This window comes from Vicugna pacos, chromosome 24, assembly GCF_048564905.1.
Source record: "Vicugna pacos chromosome 24, VicPac4, whole genome shotgun sequence".
NCBI lineage: Eukaryota > Metazoa > Chordata > Mammalia > Artiodactyla > Camelidae > Vicugna > Vicugna pacos.
The window spans coordinates 2,878,770-2,894,548 of record NC_133010.1 but is presented as its reverse complement, the minus strand read 5'-3'; the positions used below and the strand labels follow the sequence as shown (position 1 = coordinate 2,894,548).

Genomic DNA, 15,779 nt, shown 5'->3' with positions numbered 1-15,779 from the left:
TGAAAAGGGAATTGTAATAAAAAAGAACAATTTTGACTCTATGTTAGATCTATTCCTTTGGCTTTAAACATGTGCCCTGTTTTCTAGGCTCAAACTTGGTAGCTCTGCACGATTTGTAAAAGAAAGTTTCCTTTAGCCTGAAATCTACAGGAAAGCCTATTCCCCTGGCCCTGATCTTTAAAAATGTTAGCTCATCTGCACTTATGTAGAGATGGCAAGTTGCAAAAAAGAGAATAACCTTGGTTTTTTTGGAGGTTTTACAGGGGCACCATGATTTAATCCACATGGACAGCTGCAAGAACAGCGGATTCAAAGGACAAACAATTCATACAGCAAGAAGTTTGCAACAAGCAACCACATCCCCGCAACTTTTTAGTATAAAAGGAGACAGAATTCTGACTTGGGGAAGATGGTTCTCCAGGACATCAGTCTGCCGTCTTCTGGGTCTGCCAGCGTTGCAAATAAAGTCACTATTCCTTGCTCCAACACTTCATCTCCCGGTTTATTGGCCTGTCATGAGGCGAGCAGAACAAGTTTGGACTCGGTAACAAAATGACTGCATTGGAGTTAGTATGTCTCCACTGTTTCCTCATTTCCAATATGTAACATGCACATCATTTATGATCTAGTGCAAATAATTCATCAAAGACAACAACAAAAAGAAACTATACTCACCTAGCTATCAACACTGAAGTCACATCCTGTCAATTTTATATGCTGTTTAACAACACAATGGAAAAACCTAACATAGGGAGTTGATTCCACGGAAATAAAATTATTTCTACTCCTTCAATACTTTTTCTTTTCTTTTCTATTTTATTTTGTTTTGATTATTGAAAGGAAAATAAAATTCAAATCATTTTATTTCACATATTTTTGTTATAGCTACATTCTTTAAATACTACAAAGAGATATAAATTGCAAAAAAAAATTGTTCACATATTATTATAACGATATATACACAATCAATGGGGATTAGGAAGGGAATGGACATTTACTAAAAATCCACTGCAATCCAGTCTTTTACAAGCATATCCTGGAATATAAGCTCTATGATCCAGGGGGCCCCACCCCCATTCTCACTGCTGAGTCCCTTAGTAATCAACTACTAAGGCACCAGCATAGAACCATGTGATCAGTATTTTAGGAATAAATGAGGGAATTAGCTCATTCAATTCTAAAACAAACACCCAAAAATAAATACTGAACTTATTTACAAATAAAGAAAATTGGAACCCAAAAAAGTAAAGTTACTTCCCAAAGGTCACAAAGCTAATAACTGGTAAAGACAAGATTTGAACTAATCTGCCTGATTCTAAAAACTAAGGTTGAAATCCCATTCGACTGGGGAGGGTCCAGCAGCACAGTCTATCACCCTATTTTTATTCAGATCTAGCCTTAGACAGCCTGAGACAGCACCCCATTCTTATGGAACTCGAGGGCAAATGATAACAATAAAGATTTTATATCCAGTAGTTTGTTAGGTCTCATTTATATATAGTGTCAGCAGGTCAGCAGAAAAACTCTGGAAAATATGAGTGGGTCCAGAGCTTTTTGCTGATTAGTAACTCAGTCTATCAAGACATAGTGACCTTCCCATGAGAGGCCACATGGACATAAACTAAAGGCAGCTGAGCAATGAAAACTAACAAGACCCTGGAAATCAAGCAAGAAGGATTCCTGCCATCCCCCACCCAGTTGCCTCTTCACCCGCGTGGACAGGACGGCAGGAGACCTAGGTTATTTTCCAAGTTACACCATCATGGATTCTCACCCATAAAAAGTTACGATTCTATGCTGTCTAAAGTCATTTAAAACTCCAATATGATAACACCAATATCTCAGCAGAATATCTATGTCTCCACTTCCTCTCTTCTAATAGGAGAATATTTCTATGGACACAAAGCAGAAATCCAATTTAAAAAACCATGCACGAAGCCAGGCGAAATTCTGCTTAAGACACTTTGCTCTCACTCTCAGTAAATGAAAACTCAGAAAAAGTGGTCCTTCTCCCTCAGCAAATGGGAAGTAGCCTGATGTGTGTGTGTGTGTGTGTGAGTGTACGTGTGTGTGTGTAAGTCAAATACAATCAAGTCTGGGATGTGTACACTTTTTTATGTGACTGTCATTTCATGGGGATGAGCCAACATTTAAATTAATTTGTATCTAGTGTTCTGAGAGAGTCTCAGGCTCTTGGTGGTGGAGGTGAAAGGGGAGAGTAAAGGGGGAAAGAGGTACATGAAGCAAAGAAGTAAGAGTACTGCCATGGAAACGCAAGACGTTAGTTTTTTTCTTCCTTGCGCCACATACAAATTAGGACTTGCTTTCCGCTGATGACTTATCAAGCACTGAGTTGCAGAAGAAGAGACGACAGCTCATTTCTCACTGAGCTTGTGACTGTATGTGGCATCTTATAGACACAAATCATTTACCCTGATCAATCACTCTAGCAGCAGGCCGTAATTCTCCTGTTTTGAGAGACAAGAAAGCAGGAGTTCAAACAGGATATATAACTTGACAAAAGTCAGAGGACCAGTAAACTAAAGAGGATGAATTCAAACTCAGAGTTGAATGCAGAATCTGATTTTGCCACTCCCAGGACTGGAAAATCCTTAACACACAGGCTCCCCAGCTCCCCTGCAATGTTCCTGGCACCAAGCATTTCCCATGGTAGTGGTCACCAGTTCTCACAGACACACCGCTCTGTGCAGTCAATGACCTTGATCAGACCTTGATATCTACCTGCCACGCCCACCAGGCTTCACCATACAGGCAGGAAAGCTGGCTTTCAAGTGCATACAAAGCCATCCTTGGTCTAACCTGGGCTCTTCTGTGGCTCCTCCAGACTAAAGGCAGCCATGAAACTGCTCACAGTTTCTACATGAGCCACACTACCTCTCTCCATTTGTCTCCCCACCTGTACTACTTAGCTATGGCCATTTTGAGAATCTTGGACACAAATTTTTAAAAACAAAAAAGAAAGGATTCTGGAACAAGTACTTAATACTTACAAGTTTAAATGACAAGTTACAAAGTGAGTATTTACAAACCGAATCTTTCTTTTTAAATGTCAGTTTTAAGCATTTAAAAATATAATAGTAAAAAATTCTCACTTACAAAATTGACAAAAACATAAACAATCTGGAATAAATTCAAAAATAATGCCCATGTTCTAAATGGAGAACCTTCAGGACTGTACTGAGGGGTAAAGTAAGATGTGTGAATATAGAGACATCAACAAATTGCATGGAGGAAAGCAGTTTTGTAAAGATGTATGTTCTCATTAAATAATTCAAAACTTACTAAAAAATCCCATGAAAAATCCAATCTGATTTTTTTTAACTTTAACAAAATATTTTGGAATTCTTCAGGAATAATAAAGTCATAATAATGGACAAGAAAATTTGAGATGGAAGAAAAGAATCAAAAAAAATTCAGACTGACAATTATTAAATAAATTTTTACAATATGTAAGATATGGTGCTGGAGTAAGTAAGGCAGATTGACAGAGGAGGACCATGAGCTCAAAAAGAGACTCTAGTGTAGATAGGTAATTTGTACAGGTGGGATTTCAAATCAAAGAGAAAATTATGACTTCAATAATTGTCCTGAGACAATCAGAGAATCACCTGAAAAGAATAAATTCTATTCCTCTCATAAGGACCACAAGATAAATTACAGACCGTGATGTAAATATTAAAAAGTACTAATAACAGCAAATACAACACTTTGCTCTTATTAAGTCAACTTACCCTTACATTAACAAGTACTACTATCATCCCCATCTTAGAGATTTAAAAAAAACCTACAGAAGAGATTTATTCCATTATAAGAAAGTATTTCTAAGAATAATGTCAAAGATAAAACCCATAAGGAAGACATTTACTATCATAAGAATATTTTGAGACCCAACCAAAATAAAAATCCTCCTGAACAAAATGAAAGGCAAGAAATGACAAGAAAAAGCTCTGTGATACATGTTGATGAAGACAAGAAGTTAATGTTCATAACATACAAAGAGCTGTCACAAAGCAACAAGAAGGTCACTCACTTAAATGTGTGCAAAGGACAAAAGGAATCATTCATTTTAAAAAATTCAAATGGCTAATGAGTAAAAAATGCTCAATACCTCACTGGTCATCAAATGCAAACTAAAATAATGAAAAAGCACTTTTGCTCATCATATGCGCAAATATTTTTAATAGATATTCTAGCTAGTGTCCATCTGTGGGAGAACAAACCATGAGCGACATTTTCGGAGGATGACATGTCAATGGATATGTAAACTCTGAAAAACCTACGTACACACTGACTCAACACCACTTCTAGGAATCGTTTCCTTTAGGAAAAAGAAAAATTCAGTCCAAAAAGATGTATCAATCAGGGCATTTACACAGCACTGTTTACAATGGTGGGAAGAAAAACTGAAGTGAAATCATATCCAGCAATAGAGAATTGGTTACATAAGTAATTGTGCATCTTTTCATTCCCCAATGGAGAAGGAATTTCTAGAGTCACTTGAAAGGAGTCTGTGATGAATGTAAATGTCACATCCAGGGACTAAATTTCAAGAAGCCTTAACTAAAGAAATACTCATACAAGATCACAGGAATGTCTGTACAAGGAGGATGCCAGTCAAACATCCTTTCTGACAGTGGAAAATGGAGAAAACTTAACTGTCCACCATCAAGACAATGATGCAGTAAATCACGGCGAGCTGTGAGCACTGAGGGAGCCGGCGTTTCACCGTGGTCCAGGGCCTTGTCCACAGCATTCTTCCACCAAAAGTGTGCGTGGACAAGAGACCACAGCCGCACATCAGGAGACCCCTCCAATCTATCTGAAAGGACCGGGTGAGTCTTTAGTGGGAGAACTATGATATACACCTGACTGAATAAAGCGAGCTGCAGAAAAACATATAGTATGGCCTTATTTTTCAGTAAAGCTTATATACACACAGGTATACATAGAATTCTCATATTTGTGTAAATATGTATGTCATAGGCATAAAGGTCATGAAATATATATACCAATTTTCAACAGCTTTTACTCTCAGGAAATAAGGGGAAGGGAGTTAGGGGCCTTCCTGTACCACCACAGTTCTCTTTTCTGTATTTCAGTTAAGTATACTTGGAATATAAAAGTTTATTTAAGTCCGAAGTAAAATGGACAATGCTTCCACAAGACAGAATGCTATACTGGTCATCAAAAATCATGCCAGGGGAGATAGAATATTGTAGAAAAACATATAAAAATCCGAATGGAAACTGGAGGTGTCCACACAGAAAACAGGCACAGAGTGATCTCTGGTTTTTTATGACAGAGGTGATACTCAATGACGAAATGATAGAAAAAAGACGTTAACGTGTTAATTATTATCTTTGATTAGCGGGACCAGGATAGCCCCTTTTGCCCCCTTTTTCAGACTTATTATTTTAAATGCACATTCTTTTTCATCTGAAAAAAAGCATTTTCAGGTGTGTAGTACCATGCATTGGAGAATAATACATGAATACTTAGAGAAACAAGTAACTAGGAGACAAGGCAGCAGCGTCACACAATGTACAACGGGCGATCCTGATTAACACCATGCAGTTACATAAGGACCCACAAAGTGAGAGCACCTGCTGTAACAGGGCGCAGCCCCCTTCTATTTGTCAGCAGTGTCTTCAGGGCTGAGGCAGTTCTGAGCACGGCCAGTGTCAGTGATGGTGTCTGGATGGATGCCACTGGAGGTGAGGGCACCTGCAAGCCGAGAGGAAGAACAGAAATCATCCTTTGCCTTTTCTGTCTTGTTTCTTTGTTACTTTAAAAGAGAGGCATTTATAAGATAAACTGTGTATCTTCCCAAATGAAATTTCAGTAATGAAACCGTTTTTAAAGACTTCACAGCTTATATTCTGCCTATAAGTGTTTTTTCAACAAAGATCATATTTATTAAATGTTAATTAACTCACTTAATTAACTTCCTGTTGAAACATTCTAGTAAAGAACATGAAATGCCGTATGTAAAAGAACCACACCTGCAGTGACTAGCTCAGCTGTCTTGACGGCAGTGCAGTCAGCCCCCACCATCCCGTGGCCCTGAGCTCCTGATGCCGGTAAGAGAGCACGCTGCTTCCTCAGATGGAGAGAAACTGTGAAAGCATTTTTTGAACTCTACAGAACTGACAAAACATAACTGACAAATCCCAGGCTTCTCTGAGGCTGTCATTTTCGGTTTCTGGCCAACCCCCGTCAATAAGCAGAACCACCCCAATCCCGAGCCATGGGACTCACGTGGGGAGGAGTTTTGGAGAAACTTCCAGGTATAGAATGTAACCAACTATACATAGAACTCTCACAAAATAAAAGATGCAATACTCTGATTTTGGAAGACACTCAAAATATTCTTCTAAGCCTAAGTAGCTCAGCCACTTATTTATTTCACAGCCAGTGAGCATCTCCCACAAGCCCTGTATCCCTGTGTCTGCTGGCAGCCTCAGGCACACTCTTGCTGTCCATCTTGTAAGTCACAGGGAAGAGGCGTGTGTCTCACGCCTACAACCCTCACACAGTCTCGCCTCCTAGCCTCACTGTATGAATTTGGCCCCATTTTCTCACCTGTTTATTTGATATCGGTTCTTCTGTAAGCTGCCTGAAATGCGTTTTGGAACATGTCAGAAGAATCAGTGGGTAGATAAATGGACAGATTGAGAGGTAAAAGATGGGCAGACAGACAGACTCCAAGAAAAGGGGAACAAATAAAATTTCCTATGCAAAACCCTCTTCTAGTCAGGGAAGGAAACCACCACGGAGGAGTGTGAAGAGGCAGGTAGCTTAGGACTGTTTCCTGAATTCCATGAAAAGTCACACCAAGAGATGAGAGGGTAGAACTTATATAGTAAAAGAAAAAAAGCATGCATGCTTGAAAAATATATCTACACTATGTACTTTCTAAAGAATAGATTCAACTCAGCAGGGCCCAATAACACTATCCTCGGGTATTTACAGAAGTGAGAATCCCATCTCCAAACCACAAGGCATCCCTTCGGAGCACTGAGAGTCTACACGGGGCGGTCATAAAGCCGTCACCGCAAAAGCTATGCGATCCTGCACTTACGAGGAATAAGCAGCTGTGCTCGGGCTGCCCACGTGCGTCATTTACACCCCACAGCACCTCTACGGGGGGGGGACGCCTAGGGAGCCCCGTCTCTGCAGGACAGAAAACCAGTTCTGGAGAGGCTAAGCTGACCTACCATTTCTCCATCTCACAGGACTGGTCACTCCAGAGCAGGACTCAAACTCGGACCCACGTTTGTAACCACGATACTACCGTGATTTGTGTGCTGTTTGTGTGTATAATACATTTGTTTCTAGCATGAAAAGATATTTAATAAATGATCGGTTGTCTTGTCTATCTCATTAGCTCACAATCAATCTTTATACTGTTGTATTGTACTCTTTTCCCCTGGAGAAAGGAACGGAAACAGCGGGGGTCAGAATGAGGTGGGGCTCCATTCTTTATCTGGTACCTCATCTCATCCAAGTCCCCAACCAGGGAGAAGGAGCAAATGTTCTCTTCATCTTTTAAAGAGAGGGCGTCACTGATGGTGATTTACTCAACTCCAAAACCAAGGCTGGGGAAAGGGCACATGCAGCAACTTGAGCAGTATCAGCTGTAGGAAGGCGAAAAGAGCTCACGGGAGAGTTCAAGGGGCAGCTGATTTAGTTTCAATCGATAAAACAATAACACACTCTAAAAATACTGGCATACAATGGATTTGCTGTTTCTTGACATCTAGCAAGTTTCCACAGCCCACATGTAACATTATCGTGAACCAGTGAAAGGAAGAGTCCACAGATAGGAAAAATCAATGCCACAGGAATGCTGAAACCCAGGCTGGAGGAAAGGAAGAGAAAGGGCATAGTTAAGAAGTGGGGAAAGGCTCGGAAAAAAAAATCATCACAATGACTCTCAAGCATCATCCTAGAATCATATAATCATTCATTCAAGAGAGAGTTACTGAGATCCTATTCTGTGCAAGATTGTACAGCAGGCAAAGCAAGAGCGAAGCGTCCATGGTGGCAGCAAGTTGCGGGGTTCAAATACACTTCTGATCCCGGTACCTTGCACACTTGTGCTCTGTATAAAGGCAAAGAAAAAAAGTAAAATAATACTCTGTAAACTCAAAGCATTGTTGAAACAAAAGTTAAAGAAGACCTAAATACCAGGACAGACACTCCACGCACATGCCTCTATCAAAAGACAGCGCTCTTGGGATGGCAGTGCTCCCCACGGCGATCCGTATACTCAACATGGCTTCGATCACAATCCCTGTGGGCTCCTCTGCAGTAACTGACTAGCTGGTGCTACAATTCATATGGGAATTCGAGGGTCTCAGTAACCAAAACGTACTTGGAAAAGAAAAACAACGTGAGAAGACTTGTAATTAATTTCAAACCTTACAACTGTATCTCTAGGTGAGATTAGAGGCCATTGTGAAGTTATTGCTATGTTTATCCTTATTTTCTAAATTCTCTACAATGAATATAACTGTTACAATAAGAAAAATTTAAAGTAATTTATCCTTTAAAACATGCACACTGATTCATTCATTCAGAAAAAATTATTTTATCAATAAAGATATAAACAAATATCTAGTGAAAAAGGACTACTTAAAAACAAGAGTGCATTTTCATTTTTCATTAATTGAAAACTGAAAAGCACAAACACGTCAATTTTCTAGGGAGACCAATGCAACATATTAATAGTTATTTTCAAAAATTCTAATTGAACAATGAAAACTCAGGAAAGGGAAAATCATGATTGACAGCCAACTGCAAACACATGGAGATCAAAGGCCTAGAAATCACAGTCCCTTTAACTCTGCTACTAACTCAATAGGAGAGGAAATTCCTCACTGAGGGGACAGTGGAATCCCATGCATAAGACAGGATACACAGTACAAACTGCACTAGAATTGGGGGTGATTTTCTTAGAAGAATTCTAAAGTTACAAAATTGTTAAAAAAAACTATTAAAACACTGACAGAAAGAATAAAGCACACAGTCATATATATTATATAGAAACATATGAAGTCTGCACCCATGTTGCATAGAAATACAAACATATTTGTTCATTTATGGGCACTGATTACTTTATCCCAGGTAGAATATTTCAACTAAAACAAGTAATCAATATTACACTCCTCTTGTTAAATCTAGTTGATAAATTATTCTGCTATGTAACCATAATGTGTCTAAGATAGATCTAAAATTAGTGAAAAAATTCTTCTTATGGTTTTTTGAACTATTCTCAAAATTCAAAGCTTAATTTTAAAACATATCTGAGCAGTAATTCTATATTACCTTTTCCCTCGTGAAATGAACAACACAGTCTTTTGTCAAAATTCTGTCCTTACAATGATTCACGAGCACCGAATCCTCACAAAACTGCTGGACAGCAAGGCACTATCCAGACACTGTGACCCAACAAATGAAACACAAGGAAGACAGTGACCCTATTCTGGAGGGCTTATAGTCTGTGTCAACACCGGGCTTTTTATTTGATTGGTTTGATTGGTTGGCAAAATAAAATCAATCAAGTACCTTCTTTTTTGAGCATTCTGTAAGTCATGACTGTTTTTAGTGTCATGAGCAGGAAAGACTTAAGCATGACTTGATTAGGTCAACTAGCAACAATCATCACTGGAGTGTGAGTAATAAAGAAGTTAACTGATAGCAATGCTTCTGCCTACATGAGACCTAAAATAAACCTACACTGATCTCTGTCAGGACAATGAGGAGATGAGGTCCCCAATGAGAAAACAAACTAAAAAGAAATCAAAAAAGTAAAGACTTTTTCATTAACGATTCCTGGAAAGAGTGGTGAAGAGCTCAGATGCTATGGAAAAACATGAGGGTCTGAATTCCCACAGCACTGGGTAGCTGTGACACTGATATGTCAGTCAAATTCTCTGTATCTCAGTCTCTGATCCATAGACTGGGGACAACAACAGCACCCGTCTCCTAGAACGGTCCTAAGAATTAAGTTAATTTATATATATAACTTTAAATAAAATACCTCAGATATTAAATAATACCCCAAAAGCCCAAGGAAAAATGAAAACAGAGATAAATTGGAGTTCATTAAAATTTAAAACTTTGCTTCAAAGGACACCATCCAGAAAGTGGAAAAACAACAGAGAGGAGAAAATTTTTTCAAATCATTTATCTGATAAGGAATTTGTATCTCAAACAAACAAAAAAAATTCCACAGCTCAACAATATAAGGGCAACTCAATTAAAAAATGAATAAAGGATCTGAAAACATATTTTTCAAGGAAAATAAACAAATGGCCAATAAGCACAATGAAACAATGTTCAATAACACTAGCTCTAAAGGAAATCAAGTCAAAACCACTAGGAGAAACCGCTTCACACTCACTACAATAGGTTATAATCAGAAAAAGAGTAACAAGCTCTAATGAGGACACAGAGGAAGCGGAGCGCACAGCCCTTGCTGGTGAGGACGTAACACAGCGTGGCCAGTTTGGAAAACAGCCTGGCACGTCCTCAGAGACCTGAACATTTGATTTCTAAGTGATCCAGCAATTCTGCTTCCTGGGCACACAAGTAAGAGAATTGAAAACAAATGTTCACATAAAAACTCCTACAGGAATATTCACGGTGCCATTACTAGTCAGAGCCCAAAAACAGAAACAACCCAAATGTCTATCACGTGATGAATGGGTAAACAGAGGGGCTCAGCCATACAGTGGAATATTATTCAGCAATAGCAAAGCATAGAGTACTGACCCAGGCCACAACGTGGACAAACATTGAAAACGTTACTCAGTGTGAAAGAAGTCTAGTCACAATAGACGGTTCCACTTACATGAAGTGACTCGATTTGCATGAAATGTCCAGCACAGGCAAATCCACAGAGAGAGAAGAGGGGCTCCCTGGGGCTGGGGGATGGAGAAGTTGGGAATGTCTGTTTATGCATACGGGGTTTCCTGTTGGGGGATGAAAATGTTCTAAGATTGACTAGGATGCACAATTCTGGGCATAGAGTAAAATCCACTGTACATTTTAATGGGTGAATTGTATTAAAACTGTTAAGAACAAAAGCACCTCGGTCTAGTACCTTCCCATAGTAAATGCAAATTGCTAACTTTTATTACAGGAAGAAGAAACTGCCCTCAGCATGAAAGCAGGAATCAGTAAATGTGAGTTAACCAAAATTGGACAAGAGCATTTCACTTCAAACAGTTGCTGAGTGTACACGAAATATTCAGACATGACAAGGAAAATCAGTTTGACATCACGAAAAAGCATTCTGCTTCAAATGCAAATCAAGGATTCGGCAAGCCCAGCTGGTACAAATGACCAGAGAAGAAACCTGGTTCTTAAAACAAGCGCCAGAGCCAACAAGGAAATTGTGGTGAGAAAAGCAGGAGGCCAAAGATCTGGAACAGTTTGCTACAAATAATTTCTCCACTGAAAATTCAAAAATAAAATGAAAGTGATGCAATGCTGTGTTGACCTCACGTGAATGGGTTTCCTACGGTGCTCGACAGTTCTTCAACCACGAATGAGAGACTCAGGAGAATCAAGATAGCTCCTGGAAGTCCCCAAGTTACTGCCCACCAGCACGCTGACCACCATCACATCTGCCAGGGTTAAATTCCAGAAAACAGACCAACTTCTGAAAGGCACAGGAAATGTTGACAAGGGAAGAAAAGGCTGCGGTCAGTCCTGGGACAGAGGCCCTGAGAGCAGAGGCCAGAAGGCTGCAGGTGAACTGGAGTGGCCCTGGGGCAGGAAGGGACCACGGGGAAGCAGATCTCAATTATCTTCTCTCTCTCCCTCGGGTAGGAGAGATAAAGCCTGCATCCTTCTCACCTGGAACTGTGGGTTCTGGCTGGCAGAAATCTTACCTACACGGAATGAATTACTCAAGACTGAGGAAAAAGGAAAGAAAGCAAGAGGGATTAGGGAGCCAACTCCACGAGTCTCTCAAATGCTTCCATATTTATTGTGTATAATCAAAGGAAAAAGTCATTAACAGTTGTGTGATAGTAGACAGAAACTTGGGGAAAGACAGGATGAGACAGAGATTGTAGAATCCACCATAAGTACAAAGGCTTAGTGTACCTATAGGGAAGTCTTGGGGAGAGGGAACAAGATGCATTCTTTAGACATGTTCATTACACAGCAGAACACCAGACCAGCCAGGTCCCTGTTTTGGGGCTAATAGACTATCTAACACCACGCAGGCCCAGCGTTTATAGCTGAGGGCCTGGGTCATTGCTGTACAATGAGCAGAGTGCTATCTAAAACCTCAACTATGCAAGCAAGGCATTGTCTCTGCTTTTTATGGCAAGGAGACAGGAGTGTGGATGCACAGGTGCTTGCTTAAAAGCAGTTACTAAGCACATTTTTTCTTCTTAAAGTTGACAGGCGGCTGGGGTGTGTTACAACTTGTTAATCCAATCATGGACTCCCACATGGAACCATTATGGAGGACATCCTAGGATGACAAATCCTGGCTCTGGGTCTTTTCCTGCCAGATTCGGCCACTCCAGCAGGATCTAGACACATCCCTGAATAACGACCCCACAGAACCACCTAAACTCTTAACTCCTTGTGCTTGAAACTTAATTTTAGCTCTACACAACTTAACGTAGAAAAGTTTCAGAAATAAAAGATATTATATTCTTTTTATATCTCATCATATTACTGATTTTTCTGATTGCTCTAAGCTGCTTTACTTGGTAAAGCACCTAATTCTGCAGGTGAATTCAGTACTTTCCTTTGGGCATAACTAGATAGTCTGGGCTGTCTGACTTCTATTAGTCAAATACCGATACACATAATTGATTTTTTTGTTCATCAATTTCAGCCTGGAGGTGAGGGTCTGTCACTATTTTCCTCAGCCCACCCTCTTCTCTTTTCCCATCAGCATCACAGGCCTCCAGAAAACAAAACAAAGCATTTGTTTCCCTTCATCTACACTTTCTACAAATGCAACAGGAATCATCAGCCTAGAGAATGAATTCAACACAAATGTTAAAACAAAAATCTACAGACATGAAGCAACTCCATCTCCGAATCATGATACACAATGACATGAAAGTAAGTGTGTCAGGCACAAAGCTTGCATGAGCCTGACCACCTCATTTCTATTCTTCAAAGGAAGGAAGGTTTTCATATTTTTTCTTATCATTCTTTGTCATTGTTTCTGATTAAGCCAAAAAATAGTTTAAGAAATAATTAAGCACTGCAATAACAGATTTTCGCTGTATCAATTACAGAAGGCATTCAGCGGGGATAGGAAAACCAACCTCTGTAAAAAATGCAAAATTTCTTCCCCTTTAAGAACACGTATACAAAATGCAACACAGAATTCAAATTCTTGTGGAGAGGACAAAAGACACAGAATCAAAGCAAAGTCATTATTACGACTCAATTCAAAATTCACTGGACAAACATGCTCAATGCATTCAAATAATTTTAAAGGTACACTGCAGACCATTTACTTAATTATCTGCAGGCTAGAGGAAGAATTTCCCTCTTTAACAGACAATATAAATCAATAGGTTGCCCCAATATACGAGGACCAAACATCAGGTTTTTAAGTTCTGATAATTCAGCATGTTCTAAAGATCAAAATCCTGAAATTTTAAACATTAATTCACACCAGAATGAAACAAGCACTTAAAAAAAAAACCCAAAGAAACTTAACACATTGATCACGTACCTGGATCAATGAGAAATTCTTGTTCTGCTGGAAAAAAGAACAGGCTATATAGCCTTTTACTTGAAAAATAAAACTACATTTAAAGATAACTGCTGAAACACATTTCATCATTCATGTTGCCTTGAAAAATCTGAGGCACTTGTCTCTGATCAGAAAAGCAATTCTGAGTATTAGTATGTTACAATTCAGTGCCAGTTTGCTTTAGAAGAAAAAAGAAAAGCTACTGTTTCTCATCCTGCACAAAGTGTAAAGAACCTCCGTGCCTCTATCTCCTCTCATTTTCTAAGCTCATTCTCCCCAACCCTTCTGAAACAAGTATGAGAACCTCTTATTCCCACAAATATGCCAAATGACAAAAGAGTATCAATTTATTTGTGTAAATATATACCTACACCTTGAACTGGAGGAGAAAGGTATCAGAAGGCTATACGGAACTTATTGCTACATTCCTGAAATCACACACACACACATTCACAGAGACACAGACATATACACACTGAATTACTGGGTACTTCACAAGCTAAGGACTTCCAACTTCTAGAAGATAACTTTGTAGTTAGTTTAAAATACAAAACTGTCAGCTTTTGAAAGCCTTGAACATTGCTAAATCATCCAAATATCAAAGAGACCCAATTAGCCTTCTCTGGAGAACGTAATTTCCCATGATGGCAAAGCAAACCCTAAGAAGTAGTGGATCCAATTCTCGTGTTTATCACTACCTATGATCGTTTTTAAACACGTAAACAGATTCAGAAACGTATGTCCCTACAACATTTATTCTTATTGAAATAGCATATGTATTCAATTGTCTATGCAGAAAATAGGTCCCATGATGGTGTTTAAGAACTATTTTGTGTATTGAAATATTTATTATTAAGTGCAGACAAGGAGGGTGGGTATTACTCCGTTTTAGAGCACCTGTTGAGCATGCACATGTTCCTGGCTTCAATCCCGAGTACCTTCATGAAAATAAATAAACACAAGTGCTTATTTAAAAATAAGAATAAATTTATAAAAAAAATGCATACTGAAAACCACTGCAATCTAGGAGCCACAATTATAATAAAAAACAAGTGTTTCTATCAAATATTGACTATAGGCCAATCACAGAGACAACCACAAATCACACCTGACAACCATCACGTGTGATTCTCAGCAACCCTACTAAGTAGGCACGGATGAGGAACCCGGCGCTGCGGATGAGGAGACGGAGCTCGGAGGAGCCAGGGACGCTGACCGTCCTGCTCCCAGTGACACCACGTCAGCCCAGAGCAAGCGCTGACATTGCTGCTCTGAGGAGACAGCCAGCTGCATGGAAACTTGGGGAACTGGAGAGTCCCAGAAAACACTCAAAAGTGTTCAGTGAAAAACCAGCTCAAATATATTCTACTGTGCCGCATCCTCTAAACACAGAACATGACTGAGACCTATTTGATGCCTCCGTGTCCTTTCTGCCATCATCATTTACTTGCCCTCTCAGCACGGCCATGATGAACTGGACCCTTATGAAGTGCACTCAGATGGCAGAGCTTTTAAAGCTGTTTTATGAAGTTTGTAAGACTCTGTCTAAGCCTCACACAGGCGGTCATCCATCACTTCTCACCGGTGCAGATGTACCACCTGAAATCACTCCTTTCTACTTTTTAAAATCCCTTCATGTAATACAGACTTTTAAAAAGCAAAGAAGTAGCTCAACCACAGACAGTGGACAGCTTTTCACCAAATTGACTCGAACAGCCCATCGGACTACCTGGGAGCCCTTTTCTTCTATTAAACCCACTTCCAGGTACTTCATCATTTTCTGACTGGTGGACTCGGCCTCTGACTGGCCTACTCAGAGAGCTCTCATCCTCATATCCGGGGGTGGGAGAGGACCCTGCTGTTGGGAGAAATCAGTGAGGAAGATGGACATCCTCCAGCCATGTCTGCACGGGTAGAAATGTCACAACGTGCTCAGAAATTATACCGTCAGCACCCCTGGGCTCCCATTGACTGGTTTCATATTAACCAAACTTATGACACACTGATGCAA

General features: G+C 39.6%; 1 protein-coding gene across 4 annotated transcripts in view; it reads right to left on the bottom strand.

The window, feature by feature from the left end:
- LOC140688965 (uncharacterized) overlaps positions 1-15,779 on the bottom strand; it is a 56,141-nt gene that overhangs the window by 20,602 nt on the left and 19,760 nt on the right. The window contains exons 2-3 of one of the 4 annotated variants that reach the window (XM_072948943.1): positions 5,625-5,745; positions 4,134-4,840 (exon numbers count right to left, since the gene is read on the bottom strand). The exons of 1 other annotated variant lie outside the window; for it this stretch is intronic. In XM_072948943.1, the coding sequence (XP_072805044.1) occupies positions 5,651-5,745 (95 nt within the window). In that variant the 3' untranslated portion in view covers positions 4,134-4,840; positions 5,625-5,650. Of the gene's footprint in view, positions 1-483; positions 511-4,133; positions 4,841-5,624; positions 5,746-8,030; positions 8,126-15,779 lie in introns of those variants that run through there. 2 more of the 4 variants (XM_072948947.1, XM_072948945.1) reach the window with 2 other exon arrangements.